Here is an 8,537-nt window from a genome sequence, read left to right on the forward strand (position 1 = left end):
CCATGCTGATGGATGTAGAGATTCCTAGAGAGAATACATTTTAGGTTCTTGCAACATGATTCTGTGTTCCAGTTGTGCACTGGAAGACCAGAAAATACCCAGAGAGATATTCTCTCAGATGAAGAAAAATGTGTATTTTATTTGCCATTTTCCCATTTTTATGGGATTCTTGCACCTCAAAGTCTAGCAAATGTGGTGGCTGATTGAACATAAGCTGACTGAACATAGTATGGTCTAAAGTCCTCAAACTGTCCTGTTGGGCAGGGACAGTTCCAGTTAATCCTCTGTTGTGCCACTTTCACTGCTGTTTTTTAAATGTCTCTGTTTCTATTTCTTCCTTCCTTAACTTTTCCTTTTTTCATCATCATTTTATTTCAATTGTTACAAACTGAGTTCAAAATACAAAGTAGTATGGACTCAGCTCAACAGAAATGCTGCATTTTAGGCTTGGAAACCCCTATGACCATAGGGCCACACAAGAGTCTGCAGTATAAGCAAACAGTTCGTTGTAAAAAACACATAAAATTATATGAAAAACAGGAATAAGGAAAGAAGAGATATACAGTAGAGTCTCACTTCTCCAACACTCGCTTATCCAACGTTCTCGATTATCCAACACATTTTTGTAGTCAATGTTTTCAATACATCATGATATTTTGGTGCTAAATTCGTAAATACAGTAATTACTACATAGCATTACTGCCTATTGAACTTCTTTTTGTGTCAAATTTGTTGTATAACATGATGTTTTGGTACTTAATTTGTAAAATCATAACCTAATTTGATGTTTAATAGGATTTTCCTTAATGCCGCCTTATTATCCAACATATTCGCTTATCCAACATTCTGCCGGCCCGTTTATAGACTCTACTGTAATCCAAACAAGGGTTAGCAGAAGGTGATAACCAGGCAGTAATCCAAATTTCTCATGCAAACCCCAAGGTAATTTAGTCCAGGAATAGCCAAAAAGTCACAAGCACAGCATAAGTCCACAAGCAATGGTATATTCAGTAAAACTTGACCAAGAATATAAAAACAAGAACATGGAAAACTTCCAGGATACTTAAATCCAAAACTAAGGCTTGACTTGAAACAAGAACCAGAGAACTCAGGCCTAGCTTCTCCCATGAAGACTACATTTCCTGAACTAACTCTTAGGAAACAACTTGCCGATTAATAGACAGCCATGAAGTTATTTCTTTCTCCACTAATTCTCTCCTTAACTTTCCCACGTAAGCGCTCTGACCGGAGCTGCCTATTTTCTGCTCTATTCTGTAAACAAAGACTTTTGTTGACCTCCATTGCTCCCGGTGTTTTTCCCTGGGAGCCTTTCCGTATGGCTTAGCTCTTTGCCTGACTCCTTACCTAATGTTGCAGTTTCTGGCTTCTCTAATTGACCTTGAGGCCCTGCACTTTCTGAGTCAGATTTTCCCCAGAGAGAACCATAATTTCTCTGACTTGAATATTCCTCGCTTTGTGTCCCTGGAAATCTCTCAGGAAATCCCACAATTGTCTCTAAACCACCAAGGAACCCATCAGCTGCAGGCTGTACTACAACAAGGGGAGAGAAAGGGATAAAATATTGTGCTCCCCAGTAGGTTCAGGCAAAGCAAACTGCAGTAGCCTCTCCTGATTTATGTGTTCTTCCTCATTAATAACTTTTGCCACCTTGGCCTGTTGCTGGGCTATACATGTCTGAGTTCATGTGAAATGTTGGCGAGTACATAAGTCTCCAAAGTAAGTACAACTAGGACCGCCAAATATGGTGAGGGTTCAACCTTCCCATTCAGGTTTTCACCCTTCAGACTTAGCCCCTATGTGAGAACACACAAAGATCCTATATTTGGATTTTTTTTTGGGTTTTTTAGCCCCAAAGGATGGGAGTTACTTTGGGAGAAAAAGTGGCAGCAAGTAGGTGTCAAGATTCAATGGGTTTCTTTATTTCTTTAGTGATCTTATTGTGCTGTTACGTGTGTTCTTGCTCACTGTCTCTCTCTCATCTTTTTCCCCATGTTGTTGCTATTTTTAACTGTATTTCAACATAAAATAATATTCTGCAATTAAGAAACGAAAGGAAATTCCACTAAATCACACCCTTGTCTGCTTTCACATACACACACTTTCCACCAACTTTCTAGCCTTGTGTCATTCCTCTCTTTGTTCCTGTGGTCTGGTGGAATGTGACAAACAGCGTGGACCAGTTGGTTTCTAGAGTTAGTAAAGTTATTCTTTAAAACTCCAACTCCCAGTATCCCCAGTCAGCAAAGGAAATCAAGCCATTGCCTTCCCCTCCCCAATAATTCTGTTTCCCTGAACAGATTTTTCCTTTAGTTCCCAGATTTCTAGCTTTGCAAAAGATGAGACATTGAAAATCATTTGCACATAGAAGTCTCCCATTTGCTGAGCTTGCAGTCCCTTGGGTAAGAGTGCCCCTGTTCTGGGGATGCATTACTAAATTGAAATAGATTTGTCTGTAATGAGAACGAGAACTAGAGAAGAAAGAAGTTCAGAAAAAGAGAAGAGAACTGATAAATTATAATTAACTGTGCAGTGGATATGGAGAGGCAATGCCACAATGATTCTATCGTTGGGTTTTCTTTCTTTGTTTCTGATTTGATTTTGTAACATTGTCATTGTGTATTGTTTGTTGAATCAGCATAAAATGAAACAAAAATAATTTCTCAATCTTCAGCTGAAGATATAGGTAACTGCAATGCTAGAAATGTGGGGATCAAAAGAAAATCTCATTATTGCCAAAGACTACAGTCATCCTTCTACATTTGCGGGTGTAAGTTCACCGGATTTGACTAGTCACAGATTTGATTAATATGTTATTTCTAGGAATTTCTTGATCCTCCAACATGATTCCACAATCATGTCAATTTCTACAGGATTCCCATAGAGGTGTTTGTTCTCTCAGGTAACAAAATAGTGGTTTCTTATTTGTGGTTTTTCCACTTTCACAGGGGTCCTGTACCCTTAACCCCAGCAAATATGGAGGGTTGGCTGTAGTTCTTTGGAGGAGTATAACAATATTGAGGCAGGGGGGAAATCTTTTATAATCCCGCCGCTACCATCAATATAACGAAAGGAGCTGACACCATTTATAACGGACCCACTCTCCACTCTACTCACGGTCACGCAAGCACACGTATGTACGAGGCGAGGATATACCGTTTGATTTTAGATTTTCTTTTAAAATGGTAGCTGCCACCAACCTAAAATGACTTTAGGATGTTTGTTGTTAAATGTGTCTGAGGCAAATTTCTCCCATTCCCTGCCCACACTGTTTCTACCCCTGACTCCCAAACTGATGTTCACTATGAGGCTTTTCTGTGGTATTTTATTGTTGCCTGGAGCTCTTTTTTTCTCTGCACTCTAAGACTTGGCTCCTCCCATCTGCTCTGGCTGGCCAATCCTAGGAGTCCCTTTCTAAGCTCCTCCCCCTTTCTAACCACACTCAAGATGGCTTCCTGGCATTCCTCAACAAAATAGATGCCTGCCTTACTCACTGTTTCCAAGGCTCCATTCCTGGCCTAATAGGTAAGGTTCACTACAAGGAGCAATGCCATTTGGGGTTTGTTTTTGAGTTTTTTGCTACATACTAGTATATGGATTCAGCTTTTCCTTGGGCACCCTCTTGGTAAACTGCCATAGATAGTGCCAACAATATCACTATCCAGCCATTCAAATACCCAAAATGCCAAGAAAAAAATGGCAAATTGCCATATTTGTGAGAATTTAAATGGAAGCTAGGCCCAGCTGCCTCATGCTGCTTCAACTTCTTGTCCGGGAGATGATATGCAAATATTTGTAGCAGACCTGAGTTGCTTTACTGGGAAAGTGCCGCAAAGATGCCAGCTGTTGATGCCAGGTCACTATTTCAGCATGAAGAGAAAAGCTCTGAGAATCATAGGTTGAAGTCCAATAAAACAGAGGAAACTAGCAAGATAAAGGTAAAGATTTTCCCTTGACATTAAGTCTAACAGACTTTGGTGGTTGGTGCTCATCCCAATTTCTAAGCCAAAGAGCCGGCATTGTCCATAGACACCTCCAAGGTCATGTGGGCAGTATGACCGCATGGAGCGTAGTACCTATTGATCTACTCACATTTGCATGTTTTCAAACTGCTAGGTTGGCAGAAGCTGGCGCTAACAGCAGGAGCTCACATGCTCCCTGGGTTTGAGCCGCTGACCTTTTGGTCAGCAAGTTCGGCAGCTCTGCGGTTTAATCCACTGTGCCACCGAGGGCTCCGGAAACTAGCAAACTAGATATTAACTAATGCAGTTTGAGACCACTGTAACTGTCATGACCCATGGGGACCCAAACTTGATAAAAACTAAAAAGTAACGATCATCATGTTAAAAACCCCTATAGTTGTCCTTCTGTACCCAAAGATTCCCTGCCCATGGATTCAACAACCCTTTGAAGGCAACCATAAGGCTGATGTGGCCCTCAATTAAATGAGTTTGACATCCTTGTTGTAATAGATGGGAACAGTGCTGTTGGGCAGTGGAACCATCACAACATGTATCTGGGTCAAATATCCAGAGCCTCCACTCATCATAAGGAGCAGAGGCTCCCCAAGGCAGAGTCGCTTTCATAACTAGACAGTTATGGCACTTTGATGCCACTGTAATTGCTATGGCTCACTCCCATGATCTGTAATTTTGAGAGGTATTTAGGATTCTGCGCCAGACAGCTCTGGTGTCAAGAGACAGGAGAGCAGGATTATCACGTTTTTGAAGTGAAGCAATATACCTTAAGATCTAAAGAGGGGCGGGAGCAGAACAGGGCCCATATGCTCAGCATCTAGAATAACTGAACAACAAGACTGGAAATGGGAGCTTTCCCAAGAGATTTCAAGGTAAACACCAGGGATTGAGCAGTGTTTTTCTAGGTAAAAACAAAGAGTGGGTGGGACCTTTCAGATAAAAAAAGAGAAAGGAGTGATCACTCCCCAGTTCTCTCCTGACAAAAGTTTATGGACATGTAATCAAAAGGAAAGGGGGGCTGTTTCCTCCTTTGCCCAGCATATGGGAAAAAACCACTAACTGGATGAGTTACCACATGACGTAAAATGAATGCATGGGAGAGGTAAAAAGAAGTGATTATTTTATTCAAGATTATTGAGAAGGATAGTAAAGCATACCACAAATATTCCATGTTTGCTTGGATTTGGGGGGAGGTGGGCTGGAACCTAGCAAAATGAAAACCCATGAATAAAAGAACCATTATTTTTTAAAATATGAGAAAGTAGCTCTCTATGAGCCTCTAGAACCTCCAGCATGGCTCTATTGTCAATTTCTGGTATATGTTGGCCATAAAATTGTGCTGTGGGTCCTACGAATGCCTACAAAATCTCAGGATCCTCCAGTGAGCTTCTATGGCCAACTTCCAGCAGTTAGCCATAAAGGCACGTTGGAGGACATAAAAATTTCTAGAGATAGCATGTTACTCAGTTCTGTAAATAATCAAATGCACAACTTCCAAGTCCAAAAATGTGTAAGGCCAGCTGTATTTTTTGTTTTATACCACCTTGGTTTCTGTGTGAGGGTATAGACCAGGCAAAGGCAAACTTCAACCCTCGGGGTGTTTTGGACTTCAACACCCACAAGTCAACAGTCTACCGGCTGTTAGGAATTGTAGGAGTTGAAATCCAAAACACTTGGAAGGCCGAAGTTTGCCTATGCCTGGTATAGACAATCCCCAGATTCAGAGCCTGGAGGAATTACGTTTTGGGGAATCCAATCCCCAGCTGACTGAAGGATTCTGAAGTTGTAGTCCCAAAACTTCCCTTCAAGTCATATTTCAGTGGGAAGTCTGGATCAGGTTATCATTGTTTTAGGGAACAATGAGGAGGGATTGCAGAAGCAAAATAAGGTGCCAGGGTCCATCTACACCAGTGGTTCCCAACCTGTGGTCCCCAAGAACTAAAATATGGTCCATGGCCTCACCATTACAACACTGTTGCAAACCCTCTTATAGTGCTGAGGCAACAGGGATGTCAGGAGGGGAGAGGCTGACTACCCACGAAAGGCGTGACAACAAGCCTCCTGACTGCTGCTTCTCCTCCCTCCCTCCCCCTGAGCGGAGCCATTACATGTGATGCCTGGAAGCGGGGATGCCTTGGTGTCTTTGTTTTTAGGCCTGTTCCTGAGGTTTTTTGGGGTACTGATTCAGAAAATTGCATTGGATAGACCACATCAGCTCTGAGTCCCCTTCTCACGCCGAAGGGGACTCAGGGCGGCTTACAAGTCATATGTACATACAATATATTACATTATTCGTATAGCACAATATAAGCATTATATATTGCTATATTGTACTATAACACTATATTGTAATATTATTAGTAATATTACATGTAATATAAATATACCATTATAATAGTGTATTATTATTATATTATATTATATTATATTATAATATTATTAATATTATATGCATATACAATATATTATATTATTAGTATAGCATAATATGATTATTATATATTATTATATTGTTATATGGACACCGGAAACATGGCGGAATGATGTCTTCCTGTCCCCTTCTTCATTCTGGCTCAGAATGGCAGTTATTCCTTTGCGGGGGGGGGGGGGGGGGGCTCCTATCTGATGACATAGATTCACCAACAACTGATTCATAGCTCTTTTTGTACTAATGTTGGAGAGTGGTCCCTGTTCAAAGTGGTCCTTGGTCAAGGGGTCCTTGGTCAAAAAAAGGTTGGGAACTACTGATCTACACTGTATAATGAAAGCAGTTTGACAGCATTTTAACTGCTAGGACTCATGGAAGCTGCAGTTTAGTGAAGCACCAGCACTCCTTGGCAGAGAAGGCTAAAGATCTTGCACAACTCTCTGGATCCCATAGCCTTGAGCCATTGCAGTTAAATGTGGTGTCAAAGTGCATTTATTCTACAGCAGGCCTATGCAAACTTCAGCCCTCCAGGTGTTTTGGACTTTAACTCCCACAATTCCTAACAGTCAGTTGTGGAAGATGCAGTTGAAAACACCTGGAGGGCCAAAGTTTGCCCATGCCTGTTCCACAGTGTGGATGTAGTCCCAAAGTGGGTGCTGCCTCTGCCCACTCTCCCAGCTGTGGTGCCCCTTTTCTCCCCCTGGGGCTTGGCAGCCCAGCTTCAAGAGATGGAAAAGGGGAGGGAGCTTTGTCCCTTTCTCTCACCTTGAGCATCAGAGCCTTTCTTTCCTCTTCCGAGCTCAGCTCGTCCCTTTGTCCCTGAGTTGCTGAGGCCAGCAGCAGCCCCAAAAGCAGCAGCTGGATCATGGCTCTTTCTCCTCTCTCGCCTTGGATCTTGGTGTCGGGGTTTAGGGAGGAAGTCAATCTTTCAGATTCTCTGAATTTCCTCAAAATCCCGCTCCAGGAAACACATCGTCTGCCTCTTTTCCCCTCCCGGCCAAAGTCGGGAAAGAAAGAAACTCAGAGGGAGGGAAGAAAGGAGGACAAGAACTTCAGCCAGCCAGAAGCCAGGAAGTCTAATCTGATCCAGATGTTTGAGAAGCCCAGCCAAAGCCTCACCCAGGCTGGACTGAGCAAACTCCTTGCCTTCTGTGTGGCGTTGTCACCCGGCCAGCTCTCATCTGTTTGACTTGACTTTGATTTATTATTACACTGAACAACACACACTGTCAGGACCCAGACTGCGGAGCACCAATAACCATGCGCAGAGACCAGAATCTATCTAATATCTTTATTAAGGAAATATATAAAGTCAATAAAAATAAGTGTAGAATATAGTTCAGAAGTAGACCTTTCAGGAAAGGTCAAATATAGTCCAGGGAAACAATGTCCAATATGGGATATTAAAGTCCAAAGTTGTAATCCAATAACAGAAACACACACTTTGCCAAGCAAAGTGAGGGGAAATGACAAGGTCCTTTAGTCCATGGAGCTTGATGCAAGGCTGGAGAGTAAACTAGATTCTTGGCAAACAAGGCTTGATTCAAGGTAACAAGAAGCGAGGAACAAGAACAGGGTCCGTGGCAAAAATCCGTGGCGAGGTCCTGGGAACAAGGCAGGGCGGGAACAAGAACAAGGTCCTGGAAACTGAAGTAGCGTAGTCCACACACAATCTACTCCCGAAGTTGACGAATTGACTCCGCAAGGAATCCTTGTGGCCAAACACCTATATAGGATCTTGTTTTCCCGCCAAAGACACTTTCTCTGGGGAACAAGAAACGAAACCTATTCTGTGTCCAGATGCAGGACTCCTTAAACTTTCCCAAGGGAAACAGACTTAATCATCTAATTGTCTGGCAGCAATCCTGGCGCTCCTGCGAGTCGCCTCCCGAGCGCTTCTATCTTGATTATAATAAAGGCGGCGAGAAAATGGGGGAGATTTCTGCTCAAGGCTTGTTTGGCTGACTTCTTGTGGGCAAACATCTTGCAGCTGCAAGGGCTCCAAATCTGGCAGAAACGGTGGGAAACCCAAGTTTTCCTCTTCATCTGTCACAACAGTACTAGGAACGGGACTACATGGCCCATGAGTCATCACACACACCTTGGTGCCCCCA

General features: G+C 42.6%; 1 protein-coding gene across 2 annotated transcripts in view; it reads right to left on the reverse strand.

The window, feature by feature from the left end:
- Positions 1 to 7,480, reverse strand: part of clec11a (C-type lectin domain containing 11A) — a 31,494-nt gene extending 24,014 nt beyond the window's left edge. The window contains exon 1 of one of the 2 annotated variants that reach the window (XM_003222711.4): positions 7,189 to 7,480. In XM_003222711.4, coding sequence (XP_003222759.1) covers positions 7,189 to 7,290 — 102 coding nt within the window. In that variant the 5' untranslated portion in view covers positions 7,291 to 7,480. Of the gene's footprint in view, positions 1 to 3,218; positions 3,322 to 7,188 lie in introns of those variants that run through there. The other variant, XM_062957586.1, reaches the window with a different exon arrangement.
- Positions 7,481 to 8,537: the final 1,057 nt, after the last annotated feature.

Source organism: Anolis carolinensis, chromosome 6 (genome assembly GCF_035594765.1).
Source record: "Anolis carolinensis isolate JA03-04 chromosome 6, rAnoCar3.1.pri, whole genome shotgun sequence".
Lineage (NCBI taxonomy): Eukaryota > Metazoa > Chordata > Lepidosauria > Squamata > Dactyloidae > Anolis > Anolis carolinensis.